The 25,365-nt window shown below is 38.1% G+C and overlaps 1 protein-coding gene across 2 annotated transcripts in view; it reads right to left on the bottom strand.

Moving 5' to 3' along the window:
* Nucleotides 1-25,365, bottom strand: part of CDKAL1 (CDKAL1 threonylcarbamoyladenosine tRNA methylthiotransferase) — a 344,063-nt gene that overhangs the window by 205,402 nt on the left and 113,296 nt on the right. For both annotated transcript variants that reach the window (XM_072328453.1, XM_072328454.1), the window contains exon 8: nt 18,561-18,681. In XM_072328453.1, the coding sequence (XP_072184554.1) occupies nt 18,561-18,681 (121 nt within the window). The remainder of the gene's footprint in view (nt 1-18,560; nt 18,682-25,365) is intronic.

The raw sequence follows: 25,365 nt of genomic DNA, 5'->3' as shown, positions 1-25,365 counted from the left end.
CTATTTTTTTTTAATCACACACACAGAATCACAGAATGACCCAAGTTGGAAGGGACCTCAAGGATCATGAAGCTCCAACCCCCCTGCCTGGCAGGGCCACCAAACTTCCTGTATTAAGGGCTCCATACCTGGACACAGTACTCCAGATGAGGCCTCACAAGAGCAGAGTAGAGAAGGACAATCACCTCCCTATCCCTGCTGGCCGCCCCTCTCCTGATGGAGCCCAGGATACCATATGCTTTCCAAGCTGCAAGAGCACACTGCTGGCTCATGTTAAGTTTCTCATCCATTAGGACCCCCAGGTCCTTCTCTGCTGAGCTGCTCTCAAGGACTACTCCTTCCAGTCTGTACAGGTGCCTGGGGTTCTTCCGGCCCAATTAATTCTACAAGCCATCCCATGCACAACAAAAAGGGATCAATGTGCATTACACTGTTGTTCTCCCAAACTCCTTTGAAGACAGTATTGTATTTGGTAATGTCTCACCAGTTACTACTCAAAAGGAATCTGGAGATAAGGCAACTCTCTTAATTTGATAAGCTATAGTGTGATTTAATTCTTCACTTTCAATATCTGCATTTTATGAATCTGAATCTCTGCAGTAAAGTGCAGGCAATTCAAAGGCCATGGTAGTAGTAGTTCTACCATCACACACTCACTTTATCCAATTAAAGGCCAATGATTTACAGTCTACAAAATCATGTACTCCAATGTCACTATTCAGAGTCTGTGCAAAGAAATTCTTGATCAATTATTCTGTCCCCAAAGTTCGGCAACTGTTTGAATCAATTCATTCAGTATTCCAGATTGACATTAAAAGAGAGCTGTGAATTCACAGTTACCTTAGTATTTAAAGCATCATACGGTATAATTTCACTACAGAATAGCACTACTGCAGGCAGATAACCTAGCATTGTACATATCGAATGTGCTGCAAAACCTGATTGGAATAGAAATTTGCAATTTCTTAAGGTTTAAAAATTCAGCTTTCAAAGTTTTCTAGATCATGAAGTATTAAAAGAAAAACTGTGACTTCTAAGTAGCAAGGGGAAATGAAGCATCTTGACTTATCTCCACAAAGGGAAGGAGAAGAATCAGGTGGGAGATGGGGAGAGTCAAGCATCTTTCTATAAGCCATCCACCTTATTTATCAATCATCTTCACAATATCAGCAGGTCCTGAATCACCCATGTAGAAAGCACAGTTCAAATGCAGACCACTGCTTGTGCTAAGAGCTATTGTTTTTCACTTCCCGAATGGCTTCTGGAACAGACCCTTTTAGAGTGGCGAAATCCCATAGGAAACATTAGGCCACAGTTAATCCTGTAGTGTACAGCAGGTACCACATGAATTCTTGGGATAAAAGGTATTGTTTTTGTACTAGTCAAAACATCCTGGAAGGGAAAAAGTTATATTTCAGCAACACTGAACCTATCGGGCTTAATTTAGAATTTATCTGAGATTTCCATCAGACCAATTTAAAAGAAAGTACCTGCACAGTGTTTGTGGGAAAACAGTTCTGAATTGTCTGGGCAAAATAATGGCAGAAATCAGTGCTTAACAAAAACAAACTCAGCATTTATAATCTAGAAGTTGTCCCTCCCAGTGATGGGTTGTGCACAAACCTTCCTGCCTCAAAATGTCCTACAAGCTGTGGCAGAAGCAGAAATTCTATAAGCTTTGCTGTGGACAAGGATCTAAGCATTACACACCATTAGTACACAGTACTAATAGTATAGTACATTAGTGCTATGCTGCTGTTCTTACATGCCATCTCTGTGACGTGTGATAAACACATCAGTTTTGGGGGAGGGGGGAGAAAGGTTACATGAAGCAGTAAAAAGAGATACATGCCTCAAGCACATACTCTTTGTTATGTTTCACTAGCAACTTCAAATGAAAAGAGACAACACATCTCAACATAACTGCCCTATCTGAAATCCGTCTGAGATTTTCTAAGCAGTTTAACAGATTGATTTACACAATTATAAGAATCCAATGACTGATTCATTTTAAAAATATAAGCTTAAACCAAAGATCTTGTGTTTGCATTTAAGAGATTCCTAGGGGACTGTTAGAAACAAATGAATCCCTGTAACAGTTATATAGCTCACTCAGTCCAATTATCTTCATGGACTTATCTTCCTTATAGCCCCAGAACCTTCTAAGAGTATCCCAAAGAAAACAGTAGTTAAGGCACTGACTGTTGAATAATTAGCCAGGTTAATTTGAATGATTAGGGAACCTGCATTAGCAGTGGGGTTAGACTAGATGATCTCCAGAGGTTCCTTCCAAGCCCTACAGTTTTGTGATTCTGTAAATCTAATATTTATAAAGGAATTTCTTTTCACTATTTTACAGTGGTATTGTTTGAAATAGATTAAAAAGCATTTTACTGTGAAAGTGCATGCAAAAGCATACGGTTAATGCAGAAAAACAGGAAATAGTAGCCTTTATTTACTAAACAACTAATCATCCTCAACTTCTCCATCTGCTTTGCTTCTCTAAAATTCTCCCTTTCCAAGGATTCCTCAGCCTTTTAATTTAAAAAGCAAACAACCCACCACCCTTTTCTCCTTCTATTTTCTTCCTAACTTTCTCCTATTGTCTAGCATTCAGTGATCACGATGCCTGCAACTCTCCTGTGCTATTCTCATGTCCCAGTGACTGGAACAGTCTGACTTTCTTCCAAGCTACTTGGCTTGTGTTTGTCTGCTTCGATTTCCTCTTTAACCACACAAGTCTGTGGTGAGTCTGAAACATTTCTAGTACAACTGCTGCCAGCTCTGACAGAAACCTTAACTCGCTAGCCTAATTACATTTTATTGTTTAAGAGCACAAAGATATCTAATTTTTAATCTGTTTAGGCTCACATTGAAGAGAAATTTTTGGATTACTCTTCTTTTTGAAACCTTCATTGCAACTCAGATAGCAATGGTCAGTCATCTGAAAGCAAATCAGAAACATCACAAAGAAAGCCTTTGGTGCACAAATCAGAGCATTCAAACTGGCCACAGAACCCCTTGAGGAGTCAGGATCTAAACAGCCTCCAAGACATTACAGGCTGCAAAATACGCAAGAAGCAGCTCCAGTCATCAAAGGCAAGCATTTAGCTGGGGGGAAAGGAAAAAAAAAGGCAGTGGACAGACAGAACACAAATTAGCTCAGCAATTCAGTTGTTTACAGGCCTTAGTCAACACTCAAATGAAATGGAAGTTTTTTTCCCCACATTCACAGCAACAACCGGCTACAAGAACGTTATCTTTGCAATAGATGACTTGAAACCACTTTTCAACCTTTGAAGTGCTCTTAAAAAGACCCAGTCTTTAGGATGACAGGTGTTTTGCACTGACCATCCTTGAAACAGAAGTTCATGGGCTGTTTAACAAAGCCAAACTAGTAACAAACTTTACTGCTTTGCTCAGTGAGCTCTGCAGTGCTACAGCAGTGCTCTCACCGATAAAGAGTGCTGATGATGTCACATCTGTTTGCCTTTATTTGAGAGGGTCAAAATGACATTCTCCTTGCGCAGCAGAATTGGTTACTGTGACCTAGCCTTATTCAAGGAAGTGGCCCACTACGCCAAGGGGAGGGCAGGAGATGTCATGTACTTTGATTTCAGGCAGGTCTTCACCAGTCTTACATTGAGCTCTTAAAGCCAAATTGCTCTGATAAAGACTGAAGAGGTGAATGGAAAAACTGGCCAAGCTGCTGGGTTCCAAGGGCTGTGGTCAGCTGTACAAAGTTTAACACCCTGAGAAATGGGCTAACAGGAACCTTGTGAAGTTCAACAATCACAAATAAAAAGCCTCATGTCTAGGACAGAATAACCTATGCAAATATGGAGATGAGGAAGGAGGCTGACTGCTATGAAATGGGTATATGAAAAAACACTTTGAGGTCCAGGTGGGCAATAAACTCAGTGTGAGACAGTCATGTGTCCTTACAGTGAAGAAAGGCATATATATTGCTCTGTGTGACAGGACTGTACTCATGAAATTAAACCAAGAGGTTAAAGTGGTTAGTGCCTCCTGCTTGGCACTTGTGAGCTGTAAAGCTGTGTCCTAGAGCAAGGCAGACTGACAAAAGGGAACGAGCACACAGGAGATAGCCAAGATGATCTGGGAGATTTGCATGCATTACACATGAGGACAGGCTATGAATACTGGGTTTATTCAGCACTAAGAAGGTGAGGTCTTACTGTAGTCTACAAAGAGCTAATGGGAGGGTATAAAAAAGAGAGAGCCAGGCTGGTTTTGGAGTTCAGGGTCAGAGGCTGAGAAGCAATGGGCCTAAGCTATACACAGGAAACAGCAATTAGACAGAAGGAAAAGTACTTTAAAAGCACTGAGACAGGCTGTACTTCAGCTGATCTCATGACTGAGACATTGGCACTATCCCCTTCTAATGTCCAGAGACCAACTCTGCTCCAACACTGTGTCAGCATGGGTAAGTGCATACAGAGCGGGTATGTGCGGGAGATGCACAGGGGAAGAACAACATGCTACCAGTACTTCAACTAGATGGGTAAGAACAGCCACAAAATGAGAAACAAATGCAGAGAGGACTGGTCTGCACAAGGAAAACTAGAGAAAAGCATTAAAGGAAAGATACCATGAATAGTACCTACAGTTAATAATTATGGTTCTGTTCGGTACAACATACAGTTAGAATGTGATACTACCATGATATTCACATGCTTCAGGTGCACTATGGCACATTTAGGTCTAACATTAATAGAGAAACAGGTATGGTCCTCATCTGATTTGTCTATTGGAACGGAGAGCTGCCAGTCATTAGCAAAGTATTCCCAAGCATATTGTTGAAGTTGTGGTCAGCTAAGAGTCCACAGGAAAAAAACTATCAGAAATCCTTTAGTGTATTAACAACAACAGAGGAATACATTCTGCACTAATTAATTTTCAGCTTTCATCGTATTCCTTCACAGGAATAAGGAATACAAGAAAGGGGCACTGCATCTATACACTGAGTATTGAGGAAGCATGCACACTGGCATTGTTACAAGTCTATGCAGTTATTGACTGTTGTATAAATCATGTTTTGCTTCATGCCATCGTTCACCTGTGTGCTACATTAATCAAAATGCCTCTAAATCTAATAGAGTCACAGAAATAGTAACTGTCCAAAGCCCGTAACTAAGTGCCCCCAGGAAAGTATATTTGTACTACTCCATATTCCTCTGAAATGTTCTACACAAACCAAATTGTAAACAAGCCTTACCAAAAAAAGGCAAAATCTATCAGTTTTGTTGTATCTGACCCCACTTAAACCTATGAATGCACTTCACTCAAACTGACTTAAGGCTCCGTTCTGCAAACACACCTGCATCATAAGTGTAAAACAAATTGATAGGGGGAAAAAAAGCTCTGAACATACTGTATAAACAGCAAAGGCTCTCACATGAGAGCACATGGCAGCATGCTGAGCATCTCATTGTGCCTTTGCTCAGACTACAGATTCTGATTGGTTTTAGTAGACTCAGTGGACATAGATCTCTTTGCTTTTCAGAAGAGAATCGTTCCCTTTGGAAAACAAAGTTACATCAGCTGATATACACTAACACAAAAAACCCACTGTGTTTACTGGCTGTTCAGGGTACTTCATAATTTCCCTTAAAAAAAAAGGCCTTGGAAGTCTGACGTATAGCTAAAGAAACAAAGCCAATTCACAGTGAAAACCTCTACTCAGTTATTTTAATAGTTGCCAGGCAGAGCAAGTCTTGAGAAGATGTATTTCTCCTCACATAAAAGAATAGAGCAAATACACAGATCTGCTTCGGTTGGTAAGTTTCAGTGCTGTTTTCACATATTATACCAGAGAGCTGTGGCCTGCTCACCATTTTTCAACAAGGATATCCTAATTTTTGTACAAAGTGAAATTCAATTGGCAGGTTGAGGGTATTTTTTCAGCCTCAGATGATTTTTGGAACATTTGAACAGAAAACGTATATTCAAGCAAATATTCACAACTACGAGTCCTAAAAAAAATCCCGGTTAAGACACACTAATTTAAACCTGCATTAATTGTATGCTCACATGCTCCTTTTACTCAGCCATCCTGCCGCCCTTCCCTCTGCCTTCAAATTGATAGTATTTTTTACATTAAATACAGTCCACATTAAAAAAAAAAAAACATCCTGTGTTTAAACTGAGTGTACTTAGAGAATGAGGGAAAAGAAGATGAACTCTAACTCACAGCTGTCATATTCAAAAGAAGAGATAGTGTGAAAGAGGACGGGGGAAATCATAATAATACACAATCCTTCAGACAGCTCTTTCTGGCCTCAAAAAATATGAAACCTTAAAAAACATGCAAGAAGTGCCATCACTTCACACCTCTATCTACTTTTCAATACCATTTTACAGTTATCTCTCAAGCTTTCTATTCTTTTATTTAGTCATCAGTTGAATGCTATGGCTTCATTCCCATAATTTGACTACAAACTGCACATCCTCATTACATTTGTACTCAAGGAAACAACAGTTGTAAAGTATATGTAGGGTAGAATGAAGTGACAATATAAATGGAGGGCTTAGTTTAAATTCCATGATTAAAATTCCCACTGTAGTTATTAAGTTCTGCAGATGTCTGAACCGCAGAAGAATAGCTGGTTATAAAGTGTCTGGAAAATGCAATTTGCTCTAGTTAGGCTTTTGGTGGGGATGAAAGAGATGTGTAACTGGCACACGAGGGGAATGTCTGCAGGAAAAGGAAACCTATATGTAGTAGAGAATTAAACAGCACTGCACTAAACAGAACAAGTCCTAGATAACTGGAACTTGTACATACAGATACATCTAACTAACTTGGACTAGATGGCCTGTTTCCACAGAATTGCTAGTTTATGATTTGGACATGTTCAAGAAACACATCAGCTACAGAAACAATAAGATTCCCTTGCAACCTTAGCATGTCCCTGCAAAGTGCAGATACAAACTACTAAGTGCAGGATTAGTTTTTGCCTTTGATTGAGGCAAAATGGCTAAGCTTAGTGGAGACATACACTGACCTTTTAGTCTGAACTCAAAGGTTATTCAAATGTTTACAGTGTGTCACTGCATTACTTTTTAATTACAGAACTGAAAGTTAATTTATTCAATGTGCTGAACTATTCAGCTAGAATTTCCTAAAGATGCAAATACTTAGTTTTATCTGTAACAACATTTCCCCTCTAGCACTTTTATTCAACTGTTCCTCATTTAAGTGGTAAAATTAAAGAGAAAAGTTAGTGCATTTTCCTAAAGAACTATTCCAACAAGAAAAAGTTTTAGCATGTTTTTCAGCAGCTCCGTTGAGCCACTACACTTCATATTTTATTTTTCTAAACGGCACATGTAGTCTATAGCTTTGAACAAGAAAAGCACATTTTGGATGTGGCTCTGAGCACCTGGTCTGGTGGTCCTTTTCAACCCAGGCCATTTTATGATTCTATCAAAACAATTTAATTTGCAGAAAAACTCTATACTGACAGTAAAGAGAGTTCTTCCTCAAACTCTCTAACAAATGCTATAAAACAAACTGCTGGAACACAGCGCTGCGGATGACTAAACAAATCCTTCAGTAAACATTTCCTCAACTGTAATGTTCCATGTGGTACCAACTTGAACTGCAGAGACTCAACAGACCTTCTGAAAAAAAATGACTGTATTTCAGAAGCTAAGCAACATTACATGACATACATGACTAACAGCATACTCACAGGAGGCAAAAAACATTAGATGTTTCTCTCTTAAGAACAGAAAAGATACCAGGGCAGGCACCAGTCTGCAGTGCAAGAAAGACCATGTGATACTTAGACACTTGTGTATTAGTTTAAAAATAAGTTAGATAAGCATGTGACGAGTGACAATTTTGTACATGACCTTTGCTTAACAAGCTCTTTTTTTGGAAAATCCACACAAATATCAACAAAATTCCTTTAAATAATAATAATAATAAGCTTAAACTCTACTCCACATCTGACATCTTGAAAATAAACTCTAAAAACAAAATTCCGCAGAGTTACTACAGGAAAAAATAGAAAACATATGTTTTAAAGCACGAATTCGGAAAGAAGTAATGAAAAAAAAAGCATTAAAATCTTGATGTAATTCAGGCTGATGAAATTCAGCATGGTAAGTTACAGAGACAGAAGCTTGGGGTGGATGTTTCCAGTGGGGATAATTCGCTCTGCCCGGCAGGCAAGGAATGTGGAAATAGAGTTCCTCTTTCCGGAGACTGAATAGGCATACAAGATTGCACAGGAAATGCTTTTAAGTCGGGAAATGGAGAGGCATTCTGCATGGAATGGGGAATCCATTGCTTAGGGTTTTTCTTTTTGAAGTGTCAAACCACAGCTACCTCTGAGCGGAGGTCTCTACCACTACTAAACAACTGGGCCTTTCCATTACTACATGCTTCTATTTAAATACCCCAGAACCATCGAATGGCTGAAATTGGAAGGGACCTTGGGAGCTCATTTGGTCGAGCCCCCCAGAAAAGCAAGGATTATGATGATTTCAATGAAAACATTGATGTGCAATCTCCACAAAAAGAATAGGAATACATTAAAGATTTTCACAAGTGCAGTGACTTCATCCAGTTCACCAAGGAATTCTAAACATGACTGTGAATCCATCAGAGATGAACTGCCTCAGACAATTCTCAGATCTTTGAAAAGAAACCATCCCCTAGAACGGATGTCCAACCTTTTGGCTTGCCTTGGCCTCATTAAATGATGATAAATTGTTTTGGGCCACATACAGAATATATAATATAGTTATATTATTGTTTATAGTATATAAGATAATGCAGAAACATCTTCTATACATACACATACATTACTAGAACATAAAAAAGAGCAATGACAACATAAAATCCACAGGTTGGACACTCATGCAGCTAGATAAAAACTGACAGGCAGACATGGCTCCCCATGACATCTAGCATATAATTATGGAAGGATGTAATGACATTTTGTTCCAGTCTAAGCAGTATCTTTCCACTCATTTGGCAAAGAACTGCTGCATGGTGCTGTAACATGTAAGAATGCGAATAAAACGCAGCAGAGGCTGCTTTGAGTATCCTCAATCCTAAAGCATCAACTTGCAGACTAATGTGTTAAGATTAAAGGGACCAGAAACTGGGAAGTTTAACATCATTTTTTCAAGCAGATATTTAGTAAAGCTGATATAGCCTAAGACAGAAGTTAAAGTAACTAGTCAAAAAAGAATTTACAAAATTTACTATTTTACTGCCCACATTCCACATCTCCACATCTGAAGGGCAGGGAGCCCTTAAAGTGCCTCTTTTAAATATATCTGTTCTTGATATATTATCTCTTCTAAAATGGATCTTGGAGTAAAAGCAAAAGAAGAAAGAACACAGAAATCTGCTCTGTTTTCCTCTTTACTGGGCTATTTGAAATGCAAATTCCATATAACCTTTTTTTTATCATTAAAGTCTACATCTGATTTTTTTTTTTTTTAAATATACTGCCTTTCAAGAACGATAACCCAGAATAATGATACATAAAAGTATGCAAATGGTGATACTTCTCAATAACATTAGCCACAAAACTATATATATTTTTTCCAATTTTTAGTATTGAGGAAGATATCAACCTACTCTTTTAAGTCTATTTGCTTCAGTGTTTTTGCAAATACATCATATATTGACGTTCACAGACAAAATGCCTTTACCCTTCCCATTTTTCAAATCTTAAGAATTGACACAGGTCAGTAAGGATACCTCAAGGAATTGCCCACACGTACTTTGGCATTTTGTAAACAATGCAAAATCCTTTTTGGAGCCTGCCTACCCATTTTTTTTTCGGGAAAAAACCTTTCCAATTAAAGTTATCTCTAAATTAAGCTTAAGAACTAACCGAAGCACAAGATATTTTCAGTACCAAATCACCCAAGTTCTGCTTCCTCTTTCCACACATCATTTAGGGCATTTCCCTGTCAGTTCTCCAAAAACTCCACCTTGACTTACAAGGGTACAGAAAATACTTCAGTCGGACTCTTTGACACATGTTCACTTTTCTGTTCATGTTTAACAGTCATAGTAATACTAGCAAAAGAGATTATTAATAGTCAGCAACTCAAAGTTACCAGATTCTGCTGATGGGCATTAAAGACATAGTGAAACTTTAAACTCTTTAATTGTACAATGCTTCAAAATAAACTATTAAAATACAGAATAGGCATTTCATAAACTATCATTCAAAAGCACTGTCTATTTTTCAAAACAATTTCTTCTTGAGTGTTTGCTTTGCTTTCCTAGTTTTTATGTTCCTATGTAAAAAGCTAGGACTAATGACAACACAATGTTAATTATGACACATGGGGCTATTTTTCAATATTTACAGTAATCTGAGAAAAGAATAAAATGTTTCTCAGGATTCTGGTCAGATTTCTCTTAGGAAATATGTACGTGGGCACTGAGAGAAAGGAAGCAAATGAACTCTTTTCTCAACAAGGAGGAATTCATTTCCAACCTCAGAAAGAATACCGATGTCAGAACTAAGGCTATATGAAACTGCAAATAACTTCAAAACCATCCTTTCTCATTCAAGCAGACCCCAGTCTCATTGTGTGATCCAAAAATACTGCTGTTGGTAAGCACATGCCAAAAGACAGGCAGGAAGTCCCTTTACAATAATCTGCACTAACCTGGAATCAGATTCCTGTATGCTGAAGCTGGCTCACATTCTAGATCATTGTTCAAGATAATCAGGAATGCAGTATCGAAAAGAATCATCTGAAACAGCAGGAAACTATACATCATACCTACACAAAAGGAGATCAAGCTTATTTCCCTACACACATCCTTTCCCCTCATAGTTTAACTTAAGAATTGGAGATTGAATTAATTTCTGGTGATCTTCCCTTTGGGTTAAAAAGAAACACAACTGCGCAGTGTGGGAAGCCACCTAGTGACAAAGGAGCACAAATATGCCTGAAGCTGCCCAAAGTTTCAATGTGATGATGCAGTTAGAGCATGTGATTACTGCTGTTTTTCTCAGCAACTTGCAAGATGTGTGGAGCACTGCAGTTTAGAGAATTCCTTAGTTATTTCGGGCAAATTTACGAGTCTTCCCGAATTTTCTAAGTGTGTGAAACAGCAAATTCACTGAAGATGTACAAGAACAAAACAAAATCTACTAAAACGTGTAAGGAAAAGGTTTGGTGCCCATTTCTCCTCATCCTGTCACCAGTGAGTAGAAACTTGCCCCGCTCTCACTGTAAGCACCCTTCAGATATTGGAAAAGATCAATAAGGTCTCCTCTCAGCCTCCTTTTCCCCAGTCTAAACAGTCCCAGCTCCCTCAGCTTCTCCTCATAGGGCTGATTTTCCAAGCCCTTCATAAGCCTCACTGCCCTTCTCTGGACCTGCTCCAGTACCTCCATGTCCTTTTTGTACTGAAAAAAATTGAACTGAAAAACTGAACACAGTACTTGAGGTGAGGCCTCACCAATGTCTTAATATACTTAATATCACCTACATAGTCAAAGGGGTCACTCCTCAGTCATTAATTCGAACATATGAACAATGTTCATTAATAGATATTGAAAGTTGTTGGTTTCTTTTCATTCTGGAGGAAATAGTGTAGCCTACCCTACGGAACCAGCTGTGACTGTCTTTGATGTCTGGGAGAAGACAGAAGTCAAGCTAAAAACCAGGAGGGAGGAAACAATTATTTCCTGGCCCTAATCCAACTAATTTCTTTTCTATTTTCTTAAATTACTCTTTTACATAATCACCTCAAGGAAACTAACAAGAAAAAAGCTGTTTTTCATTTACTCTCAATGAGAAAACATAGATGAGGAGGCACGTCTTCAGCAATGGGAACGCAGAACAAGACAGAGGCACAAAGAGCAGAATTTAACTCACTTTGAGATGCTGAAATGATACAAGCGTGACAGTTGGAAAGATGAGAATGTGATAAACACTGATGTATCATCTTTTTTTGATAGACAATACATTTTTTTAATGTTCTCGGGGAAACTGATACCAGGCAGTATTTACAGATGTTGTAGCATATTTGGATTTTATATCCCATCCTTCAAATGTGAAATATTATGACTGTACGATATCGATAATAAATGAAAAAGAAAAATCTTTCAGAGACTGTAATCAATACTCTATTTATATATCTCATTAGGAAATAATGAGCACGGATGCCAGTTACAGTAAGTTGCAGTGGAAAGAGACCTTAGGCAAAAAAATTAGCCTGTTAAAATGTTCTGTTGTAAACAGCTCTTTTCCTTTCCCTCTGTTGCAGCAGTGTGGTTTCTGCAATGTTTGCAATACTTGATTTCAGATATTATAACTAAAATTAAAATTCCTTCCCATACTGACAGATGGCAGAATTGTATGTATCTTTTTCACTACAAAGATTATGTTGTGAACTGTTCCAGAGTAAAACGGATTGATCCACAGTACATGGCATGGTTGAAATACATGCTTAGTATAGAGTATACCTGGAATCTAACTACAAGAACATGCAAACACTGGTTAAAACATGAACAAAAAAGCTCTAGTTGAGAAGTTTCCTTTCACAAGTATATGCACTATCTTTTCCAGACCTCCACCTCCTACATTTTCTGAGGGTAATCAACATGATAGACTCTGTCACATCATTGGTGTATAGCTAAATCTCTAAGGTCCCTTCCAACTCGCACGATACTGTGATACTGTGAAATAGTTATGAAAACATCCGCTTAAACACTAAGATAAGATAGAGTCAAAGTAATTGTATTGGCATTTTCTGGGGAGTTTGCTCGAAGTGTTTACATCGAATTAAAGTAAAAATAAATATAGCATGTGGTATAATTTATAACTTGCATAAGAATCTTGAAAAATTAAACATTAAAATATAGAAAATCTGTATGTCATTCATGAATAATTGAATTAAACTGAAGACAAATTATCCTGTAAGTATTCAGTTAAACATTTTACAATATACAAAGTGATTTGTAATACAGACTCAACATTCATTCAGGACGGGAATGACAATATTTTAGGAGAAGATGGAAATGTTGAAAACATTGCAGGATAGTTAAAAATATTTAAGCAGTTGCCAAAAAATGAGTCTATCGCTGTCAAACAGTAGGCAATTCAATTTTTCACATACCAAAACGATTTTGTTTTCTATGTCTCTTTGTATTTTTATCTACAGATGATACTGTATTGAGGAAGAGAATTGAGTACCTATCAGAAAACACAGAAAGCCAAAGAAATAAGGCTTGTTCTACTGAACTAAATTTCAGATTATTACTGAAATAACCTGCTAAACTTGGTGCAGGAGGGCAATGGGTTCACAAGCTCTTAGACTTACTTAAGCTACAATATCGTTTCCTGAGCAGATATTTTGCTCAGGAAACAGATACTCTGATTTCAAGACAGGGTCTGCAGAAAACTCATCTATAACGGAGTCAAACAGTGTAGTGTATTCCCATAATCTAATGCTGGACACACCAGCATAGATAATGTTTGCTGAATGCCACAAATCTGGCTCAGCCAGTTAGCCAAAAATCTGAAAGGGCAACGTAGGCCACTGCAAGAAATAAACAATCCAGCTAGGGACTCTTCTTAAGGCCATTACCAAATAATAACTTGTTACCCTAATTAGAAAACAATCTTGTGCATACTAGTTGATCTGTAAACTATTTTGTCAAAATCTCATTTTAAATAAGAGTTGATTACCCTTCAGGCAAGTTGGACTATGGCACATATTTAGTTAATCTGCACAGAGTGACCAGCTATTTATAATCCATGTAGATCTGACTGACAGTCATGTACTCGGTCTTACAAGGGGGCTGCCAGATACTAGTGAGTATCTGCAGTTACTCGACGGTGCACTACTCTCATACAAAACAATTATTTAACTGGAGAGGAGGAGAATGTGTGATTTCTGGAAAAGAGACACTTGGCATTGCTGCAGTAGAATACTTTGGGATCAGCACTCCAAGCAACTGTGGGGCAGCTGCTTGTTATCCCAGTGATACAATTGGACAAGAATAACCCTTAAGGATTCAACACAAAGAATAATAATACTCAGCAAGGCCACTTACTACAGGCTGCCAAAAAAATGAAGAAAAAAAATAGTCTAAACTTTGGAGAAAGATAGATTCAATAAAGCAGCCTCCCAGCTCCATGCAGTCTGATCCTGTGTTGTATATCCCTGGGGATCTGAATCTGCATCTGAGCGTGATGAGTGCTTAACTCACCGCAGTACAGTCAGATAAATAACTAGATGCTTCTAAGTGATCCAACAAACCTCAATTTCTCTCATTGGGCAACCTTATGCTGGCAAAGGAATAAATACTGTTCTAACTGGGATCTGCACACCTGCTAGTGTACAGGCATCAAATGACTACAAAGCAATAACTACTCCTCCATTGGAGGAGGCCAAAAAAGACACATGCTTCACTTCCTGACCTTTTTGTTTGTAATCCCCTTACATACCTGGCTGATGTCACTGCCTCCCTATATACTGCCTTATGAGGAAAGCCACTGATATTTCTTGTCCAATAGTTCTCAACCAGTATAAGAAAGGCTTATAATACTGAAAACAACCTGAAATGTGCTGATACAAAGATGACTCAAAGCAAAATGAATCTGTGAAAACCAGAAAAAAACTTTCCAGATCTCTTATCAGCATTATTTTACAACAGTTACCTACCACCTCACAGATACCAAGATATTAACCATCAAAAGCAAGGAGAAAAATATCCAGCACTGCGAACTTTTATAACATGAGAAAAGTTTTTGCAGAATCAAAAACCAAACCAAACCAAACAAACAGGATTACCTGCACTTTCATGTCTATGTAATTCCGGTGTATTTTATAGACTCAATGCTAAGCAAATGCTGTGAAATGCAATATGTAGACAGAATATTATGCGACTTCATAAAAAATCAGAAAGCGACTCTTGGTGAAAATTCAATCCTCAAATTCCCCAACTCATCATAAAACTGAAAAACTGCTTGTGACAGAAAATGATGAAGGAGTAGAATTTAACCTTTCATACTTCATAATCAGTGAAGTATTTTTGTCCCAGAATGTCAGGATTAAAGACACTAACTCTACAGTTTTGGGGTTTTTTTGGATGAATTTTTGATCACTTGATTTATAAAACAAACCAAGTACTGTAAGTAGAACTACATTTGTTTTAAATTCTTTTACTAAATGCGGATTCATCATCAGCTTAGGAACATTTTAAATGACCTCTTCAGGGTACAGAAAGCATCTCAGCAAACACACGTGCAAACCACCCAACAGTAACTTCTATCATAGGCTCACATTCAGCTCATACAACTCATACTGCACTCCCTCCATGCTTCCCAAAGCATCCAGTAAGCTCAAATGAAATTATATTTGGAGTGTATGTGAATTGCAGCAGCTTGGGTAGAAGGGAGCTAGGGTCACAGCAACAACACAGTTACATCAGTAAATGACAGTTAAAACTGCAGAGAATTCAGGATAGAGAACTGCCATAATAAAAAGGTGGAAGATTACGTTTGCATCCCAACAGTGCTCTCTGAGTAGCTAGATTATGAGACGGGCACTAATGAAGACTAGATTAAAATGAGGAACTAAGATATTTTCCCTAGACTGAAATGAAGCTGTAATGCAAAAGGGATTCCAGAACACGTTTCTTTCTTACTTCAATCTGACAGATGGAAAAAACATGTTAGGGTGACAAATCAACTTCATCCCTTCTCCGCATACAGCATTTAGCATGGTATCCTATTACTACTACCTGCAGATGATCTGCAAAATACACACTTACGTCATGAACAGCAGTGAAAGACATGGAATCAAGTGTCTTTAATACAAAGCAGATTTGGGGAGACACAAACAAAGGTTCTAGGTTCATACCTATTAATATCACTGCAGAACACGTGAGATACTAATACAACTATCCACTCTCTGCTAGAATCATGGACTTTTATTAACTGCTTAGTACATAGAAAAAAAAATTAATGATTGATTGAAAAGTACTGAAATGCTTTTTAAAAAAGTAACATCAAACCATGTAAGAAGAAAAGGGAATTATGCATTAGAGGAAAGCTATAGGAGTCAACCTAAAGCATATATGATATACTGGCATGGTAAAGCCTCCTTATGTATCTGATACATGAAAAAGTGAAGATCTGCTTATGTTTATTAGTGCATCAGAGCAGCCCGTTAAGTCTCTTGTGCCCCTGAAAAAAAAGTCAAACACTGAACAAGATCAAGTTCCCTTTAAGGACACAGCATCACCTTTCAAAGAGTAAATGTGCTGTGATGCAGCAGCAATTATCTCCACAGACGTTCCTTCTTTTATTTTAATGATCATTATCTACATACTGTAGTTGAAACAATATATTTGTCCCTTGGCAGAACAGACATGACTCATGAAACAAAACAGGCTCATATATAGCAGCAACCTAGGAAACACAAGGACTGAAAGGGATTAATTCATATTTGTGCATATACTAGAATATGGGCAACAAAATGTTCATGATTATACCTAGACTGAATCTTTCAGGACAGGAAAAACAATAAAAACAATATGAACCTGAATTAAAAATCAAATCTTACTCTGCTGCAGTTCAATTGTACCCATGTTCTCAGACACAGCTTTACAATAAACAGAAATAGCTTAATAATCAGCATATTTGAAGATTCTCAGAACAGCTCCAGGTGGCAGATGTCCACACCCATAATGATCTTGGTATTAATGGAGAGGGAAAGGGGCTAGCAGAAGCCATCACAGATCTCAGACTTTTGGGGTTGAGGTAATACATGTATTCCAAGCCTCACAGAAGAGGCCAAGGGTTTGTTAAGCCCTGCTTCAATATGGTAAAACACCACCACTTGTAACAGCTCTTAGGGCACCAGCAGGTCTCACCCACCCTGGCCATCCCTAGCTGCCATCTCCAACATCTCCTTCTGAGTGGGGAAACCCTGATACACTCAGGCCTGCGTTCCCAGGCCCACCCTGGGCTTACAGCACGCCTGTTTACATCCCACAGCCCCGGTTTATTGCTTACCACATCTGGGGCTGTTGATGGCTCTTGTCCCCATCCGATCTCTGCAAGCAGTGCCAAGGCCACTAGTACAGGTCCCAGTGATGAAGGGACTGTCTGAGCTGCTGACATCCTCTGATTCCTTCTCATCCTTTCTCAATGAGCAGCCCTTAATCACACTGATCCTGGATGCTATCAGTCAACAGCACCACACAGATGTATCTCCAAGAAGGAAACTACTATTTTTAACTTGGTATTTCTTACTATTTTGAGACAGTCCAGTCTGACATAATCTCTCAATAAAGAATACTATACCAAAACTAATCTTTAAAGACTTTTCCAGTCTTCACACACAAAAAACAGCACAGATTCAATGTGGTATCAACACTAAAAATTGCCACAGGCAGATTATGAAGACAAAACAGACAAAACAAGGTTGTCAAATGACTCACTGGTTATTTTTTTACATTTTGAGACAATCTTACACGCACACTTCAAAAATGACCCATGTATGAACCTGCAGTTTAAAAGTATTACAATTTGACATGAAAAAAAAAATAAATAAATAAAGGTCGTCTCTATATTTATGGTCAGAAGAAGAAAAAATAACTACATTTCAGTCTTGAACTGATATTCTGCTCTAAATAGAACACTAGATTGACATCAAATTATGAAGGAATGATTGTTTAAAGAAAAGGAAGTAAGAGAAAGTAGATAGTAGCTTAACAGCTTCATGAAACGTTTATGAAAGTGCAAGACTAAAGTGAAAACAGAGCTAATCTATTTCATACTTTTCTTCCTTTAGGCTATGAGTTCTCACTGACCTACGATGCCTACAATAACGCGTTTTATATTCATCACCTGGGAAATTACTATGTAAGTTGAAGAAGATGGGAAAAATCAGAGGAGACTTATATGAGGGACTTTTGTTTGTGTTTTTAGGAAACTGACCAAATGGTAGATAATTGAGTGGAGAACAGAAAAGCATCAAGGGAAGAGAGATTGTAGATGAAATTCCTCAAAGCAGAAAAACACTCATAAATGTATAGAAAAACAGACATCTAGAGTTGCTTGATGGGCAGAGACCAGCTTTTTTCAAACAGAGCAAAGGTTGAAATATGAGTAAGAAAACTCTTAGAAATGTATCAGAGGTGCTAGAAACAAATAAATCTAATTTAGCCATTTATATATAGCTGATCTGATTATCAGGTGTTTACAGAGCTTAATCAATTACAAATGATATTCCAGAACTGCCTTCTAAGTCAAAAGAGCTGAGGAGAAAACCACATAGTATTTTTTATTCTCCGCTTCTCTTTGCAGTTTTACTTCTAAGAAATGTTTAGAGGACTAAAAGATTGTTTCCAGTCCTGGAAAGCAGAAGACTTGCACATAATTAAGTAGGGGTTTGTTTTCCAGAAAGAAGGACATTTTAAATCTTTTACAATTTAAAAGTGATCATTATTCCTCTCCTGTATAACTCAGAAGTTATACACTAAGCAATTCCTCAGAAGAACTAAATACATTTGGAAGATTCTTACCCTGTATTGATGGAAATGATTTCTATAAGTGGATTCTTCCTGATCTTTGGCAAATCCAGTCGTGCTCCACCCAAACGTTTTCCATTATCCTTTTTCTGACCAAGCAGTCTCACAGAATGACCTTAAAACGAAGCATAAAAATGCAGTCAGTACAAAGCATGTATTTGTTTTGAGTCGCTCTTCATCACAAGCAGTGTTTATACTTCAAAGACTGAAAATGAGAATAAGATGTAACAATCTACTTCCATCGCCTGGAGAATTTACAAAGAAATACTGACAGGTAAATAAATCATGTTAAAATGGAAGAAATTATCTCATTCAATTATCTTTTCATATTTGCATTTGTGTTTTATTCAATAAAAATGATCTAAGCAGTTTCATTTTCAAATTCTGAAGCAAATATCAATATAGTGATATTTATACAACTAGTACAGCAGAGTTAAAATACTTATTCCCCAAGCTCTATGTAACCTGAAATTAGTAGGTAATAAACCACTCCCAAACATTTTTAAAGCTTTTTATGTAGAGAACCAACCTAACTGAGTTTAAATTGCCTGACTACATAAGTCTGAGGGAAAGTACTATGAAGTATATCCTGTGAACACATTAATGGCTAAACTGACAAGAGACATTAACAGTCAGCATTGGCCTTTCCACCCCAGCTCTACAAGTCAGATTGGCTATAACCAACACTGACTTTCAGACAGAGAGCACTGTAAGAAGGCGTTTGTTTGTTTATTTTACTCTATTCCATATGTACCTGAGATTTTAATTTGCCATTTCTTTGCTGTCCAGAGACCATATTCCCGTTAACCTCACTGTTCTTTCTCTGCAACACATTGCCCTAACCTCCCTGCTCTTTTCCTATAAATTTTGTTTCCTTCAGGACATGTAGAGGGTTCTGCTGCCAGATGACTATGCAGACACATGCAGCTGTGTTAAGCCTCTGCTAGATAACAAATATATTGCATTAGTGCCCCTATCTGGAAGAGGCTGCAAGTGATGAACTGAAGCAGAAGGAAAAGGGATCATCCTTCTCTTACCACTCTAGATGGAAAGAGATGATCATAAGGATGTGCTCCTCCAACACCAAGGAGACCACAGGTCAGAAACTGCCTCAGCTGCTCTCTTGAAACTAGTATTATCCAGACAGTAAAATACTAAAACTATTGCAATTGCCTGAAGCAGAACACCAGTTACACAACTTATGATACAATTTAATAGTAAAAATGACAAGCTTCACTAAAAATTTAAAAGCAAAATCCAGCATTGAAGAATAAAATCAACTGAGTGTATATTATTGCAAGACTGGAGGCAGCCTTGACTACAGCAAACATGAGATAGTGGAGTTCAAGTTGTTGTGTGGAAGAAGCAGGTCAGGAAGTCAGATTGCAACCATGCTCATCAGAAGAGCCAACAATGATCTCTTCAAGAACATACTTGGCCATGTCCCACAGGTTAAAGCACTGTGGTAAGGGGGCCCAAAAGAGTTGGTTAAAATTCAAGCATCACTTCTCTCAAGCTCAAGACTGATGAATCACTAAGAAATCAGGCAAAAGTGGCAGGACCTACACAGATGAGCAAGGAACTAATGGGAAAAAAAAAAAAAAATCAAGTGGAGAAAGAAAGTTTATGGACTGTGGAAAAAAGATATGGTCACTTGGAAGGAAAATAGAAAAGCAGCTGGGGCACACAGGGATGCAACAAAGATGACTAGAGCCCATCTAGGATTAAATCTGGTGAGGATGGTTAAGGACAACAAGAAAGGTTTCTTTAAACATATTGATAGCAAAAGGAAGACCAGGAAAAATGTGGGCCTGCTGCTGAATGAGGTGGCTGCCCTGGTTATGGAGAACACAGAGAAGGCGAGGTTACTGAACAATTTCCTTCTTTCCTTGTTTTACTGCTAAGACTGGCCCTCATGAATCCCAGACCCTGAAGGCAAAAGAGAAAGTCACGAGAAAGGAAGACTTCCCCATGGTCAAGGAGGACCTGTTAGAGATCACCTAGGCAAATTCAACATACACAAATCCACGGGCTCCAACAGAATGCACCCATGACTGCTAAGGGAGCTGGCAGAAGTGACTGCTGAACCACTCTCCATAATGGAGGTCATGGAGAACAAGAGAGGTGCTTGAGGACTGGAGGAGAGCCAGCATCGCTCCAGTCTTCAAGAAGGGCAAGAAGAACCTGGGAAACTATAGAACAGTCAGACTCACCTTAGAAAGCTGATGAAACAACTTATTCCAGATATCTAAGCAAGTGGAAGAAAAAGAAGTTACCAGGAGTAGTCAATACAGATCCACTAAGGAAAAATCGTGCTTTATCAGTCTGATAGCCTTCTATGATACCATGACCAATGGGTAGATGAGGGGAGAGCAGTGGATGTTGACTACCTTGACTTCAGCAAGGCTTCTGATACTGTCTCTCATATCATTCTCATGCGTAAGTTTCAGAAGTTAGGGATAGAAGAGTGGACAGTGAGATTGATTGTGAATTGTCTGATTGGCAGAGCTCAGAGGGTTGCAATCAGTAGAGCAGAGTCTACTTGGAAGCCTGTAGCTAGTGGTGTTCCCTGTGGATTTGTACTGGGCAGTCTTGTTCAGTATCTTCATCAATGACCTGGATATAGGGATAGCATGCACCCTCAGCAAGTTTGCTGATGATACAAAGCTGGTAGGAGTGGCTGACACACCACAAGGCTGTGCTGCCATTCAGCAAGACCTGGACAGACTGAAGAGTTGGACAGAGAGGAATCTTATGATGTTCAATAAGGGCAAGCATGGAATGCTACACATTGGGAGGAATAACCACATGCATCAGTACAGATTAGGGGCTGACCTACAGAAAAGGAACTCTGCTAAGAAGGACCTGGGTGTCCTGGTGGACAACACATTGGCCAAGAGTCAGTGGAACATCCCCGTGGCCAGTAAGATCAAAGGTGTCCCAGGGTGCATTAAAAAAAGCATAACCAGCAGGTTGAGGGAGGTTATCCTCCCTTTCTACTCTGCGCTGGTATGGCCATACTGAGGTACTGTGCCCAGTTCTGGGCTCTCCCATTCATAAAATGACAGGGAACTAGTGGAGAAAGTCCAGCAAAGTATTACAAAGACAATTAGGTGCCTGAAGCATCTTCTGCTCCTGTATAATGAGAGGCAATGGGTACAACTGGAAATTCCACCTGAACATGAGTAAGAACTGTTTTTCTTCAAGAGTGACAGAGTCCTGGAACAAGCTGCCTAGAGAGGCAGTGAAGTCTTCTTCTCTGCAGATATTCAAAACCCAGCTGGATGCTTTTCTGCACAACCTACTCTTCAGCAAGGTGATTGGATGAGATGATATCCAAAGGTCTCTTCTAACCTATATGATTGATTCCGTGATAACAGACAGCAAAGGAAACTATTCCAAATAACTGACAAAAGGTGGAGAGTGACTACCACTTAGAGATTAGGAAAGGGAAAAATCACCTGTCCTTTAAAGTTGAAAAACTCTTTGATAATACATGAAACTACTTCTACAACATGTAAAATATTCTTTAGATACTATTTAGGAAAAGGAAAAACTACCCTAAAAAGGGTAGACAAGGAAGATGGATGAAACAGAAAGCATGTCTGAAATACCAGCTGAAATACACCTAGCACAGTAATCTAGATAGCCAAGTCTGATCAACTGATAACCATGCACAACCAAATCTGCCATCTCACACTATCAACAGCTGTTTACAAGACTACTTCATCCATCAGTTAAAGTCTTTCTGCACTACTCTCATTTTAAGGAGACATTAATTTATGAATAATGTGACATTAATTCCCTGAATTTTCTTCTACAATATCGCAACAACAGCTGGAAGGTAAGCAACTACTTTTGGTAGTCTTTCTTATTCTCCTTAAGATACATAGAAAACTCTTAAACAAAATTCAATTTAATGAAGAAGTGAGTAGAACTAGCTTGAGGTTGCAATGGTTAATACTAAAAGGAGACATCAGTAATAGTAATTGAAAGGTTATTATTTTTGCAAATGTGTTGGAGAAAAATTTCATTATAGCCTGCTGTGAACTTAGAATATCTTACTTGTGCTATTAACATTTGCTAAATTATTCATTTCAACCTTTTCATGACAATAACAGCAAAATCATTGTCTCATAATACAATCGGTTATTTTCCAATCTAATGCTTCGTTAAGGAGTCACAAGCATGACACCATTTTATTTACTCGTTTAACAAAAGTGATTGCATTATCATAGGCATAAAAACTGAGCTAGAAGCAAAGAACATTCCTTTTTGTATTTCTTAATACTATGGTTTATTTGGAACAAAGCAGCTTATCCAGTTTTTAAATATTCCAGTGCTTTATCATGTTAAAACTGCATTTGGATTTTTGTCTGAAAGTATAATGGAATAATTTGCATCATTCTCAAATATTCAGACTTAAAAATAATAATCACCCCCAAATCTAAAATTCATACATTTATAATTAAGAGTCAGATCACCATTCTGAATTTTAAAAATGTGCACGAAAAACCTGGCTTCCCCACCAAGTTATATTTCAGAAGAATCAGTGAAGCTTGAGCTCTGAATTTGTACCCTCACAACAAAAAGCAACACAAATTATTGTTAGCTCATGCTGGAATAGTTAATCAGACACAAACTTTTTTCATGGAACTTCTGGAAAAAGAGACTATACAACATATCTCAAATCTGTTTCACATAGAATCACAGAATTACTCAGGTTGGAAAAGACCTCAAAGATCAAGTCCAATCACAGCCTAACCACAGTACCCTAACTCTAACAACCCTCTGCTAAACTTGAGATAATGACACACCTATTCAAGCGGCACAACTTCATACTCCCCATTTTCTAAAGAAAATAGGCAGAATAAAATGCAAACCACCATGGTATTCAAGAAAATCCTGTCTTTTAAATGCTAGACTAGTTACCAGAAGCATCATAAAAAAAGTCTCCATATGTTTTCAAGTAAAATATAACTCACTAGGGTGCATAAGACCCAGCTTCTCTTAAAAAGTGGGAAGAAACTCCACCTGTTATCACCTCCTACATGGTCTACTGAATGGCTCACAACCCTGTACTGCATGTGGAACCACAGGATTTTGTTTAATGATAAGACTGGACCGGTCAGGTTGGTGGTTGGACTTGATCTCAAAGGTCTTTTCCATCCTATCTGATTCTATGATCACTTCATGCACCCTTTGCTAGCTCAGCAAGCCAGTGCATCAGCTCAGTGTGTCTACACCCTGGGAATCAAATACAGTAGCTTATTTTCAGGTGACATGTGGCTACAGTTTTTTTCATATTCCTACTGAATGACACTAAATTTCATATTAACATGAGGCTGCAGAAGCTGTGTGTCACTTACATGTGGCAACATCCCTGTACCTTTTACTCCACAAACGGAACAACATAACCAGCTACAGTAATCTGTGTGGCAGGCACAATAATAACTTTAAAGGAAAAAAAAAAAATCCTATTACACTATTTGTGACCTTAAATTCTTTTTCCCTACTCTATACATTATTTTGTTTCATTCCAAATAACCACTGAAGCATGTTTACAATGTTATTGCTATTAATAAAGCATAACTTGATAAACACTGAATCCTTTTCAAATCCTGTAGATCTTTTTGCCCCATATTTATGACAAGAAAACCTAACTAACTAACTAGCCACTTGGACAGGATGTTCTGATTGGTTGTGTAGTATCTCCTTCTCTGGAGATATGCAAAAGCTGTCTGGACATGGTTCTGAGTTCAGTCCTGTGGATGTCCCTGATTAAGCAGGCCTCCAGAGGTGTCTTCCAACCTCTTTCATCCTGTGATGCTGTGGAACAGATCTAGTCAGGTCACTCAGTCTAGATGTGTTCATAGACCAGTCAAAACATTACAGTGCTATATACCTCTCTTGACAAAAAGACAACTTCTCTAATTTCACAGTGTACCAGCAAATACAATTACATTTAAAAATTGTAAAGTTTAATTAGAGATTCAAGTCGTGTTTCAGAGTAGATATTCACAAGTTAATTCATGTAGATTGCACTAATAAAATCCTACTGACCAAGCCCAGTGAAGAAGCTTATAGAGAAAAAACACCCACAGTAAAACCATAAATGAAATCAAGGTAGAAACAATTTAAAATGAATCAGAGCTCTCTTAATTTTAAAAGCTCGCTTGAAAACGAAACTCATTTTTATATACAAGTCAGTGAATGCAATTCACACTTCTTGGCATTGTTCCCACGGAAGATGAGGTCGGAATGAATTAATCAGGGTTTTACATCTTATTGTTAGATTAAGTAAAGACTTCTACATGTGTCAGTTTGATAAACCACTATGCAGAACAGAAGTCATTTCAAGGCATGTATTTTCACTTGTTAAAAAGGATACAAAGAAAATACCATAATATTAATGCTACATGCATACATATACTTTTATTTGTAGATGTTATGTGCAATAAGAGAATGACTGATCTTGAAATAGAATTATGTGAAGGGAACTGGTAATGGAATTTCTTTACCTTAAGATTATAACACTGAATATGCTCTGAACATCAGACTATTGGAGTGGTATTTTGCCAGTTTGATACAAGGTTAAGTTAGAGGGAAGTGGCATGGTGTAGTCATATTAATTAAACTTAACTGTCTATCAGTCTTGCAATTACCTTCCAGATCTTAACAGACATACTGCATTTCAAAAATAGTCACCTCCATTCAGTCCACAGGCTGGTGCCCCTCATTAACTGCTGAGAAATATTGCCTGCCTGCCTGACAGACAGAAAAGGGCCCCATCCTTGGA

The sequence above is a fragment of the Excalfactoria chinensis genome, chromosome 2 (assembly GCF_039878825.1).
Source record: "Excalfactoria chinensis isolate bCotChi1 chromosome 2, bCotChi1.hap2, whole genome shotgun sequence".
NCBI lineage: Eukaryota > Metazoa > Chordata > Aves > Galliformes > Phasianidae > Excalfactoria > Excalfactoria chinensis.
Note: the sequence above shows the minus strand (reverse complement) of the source record. Positions and strands in the feature narration are given on the sequence as shown.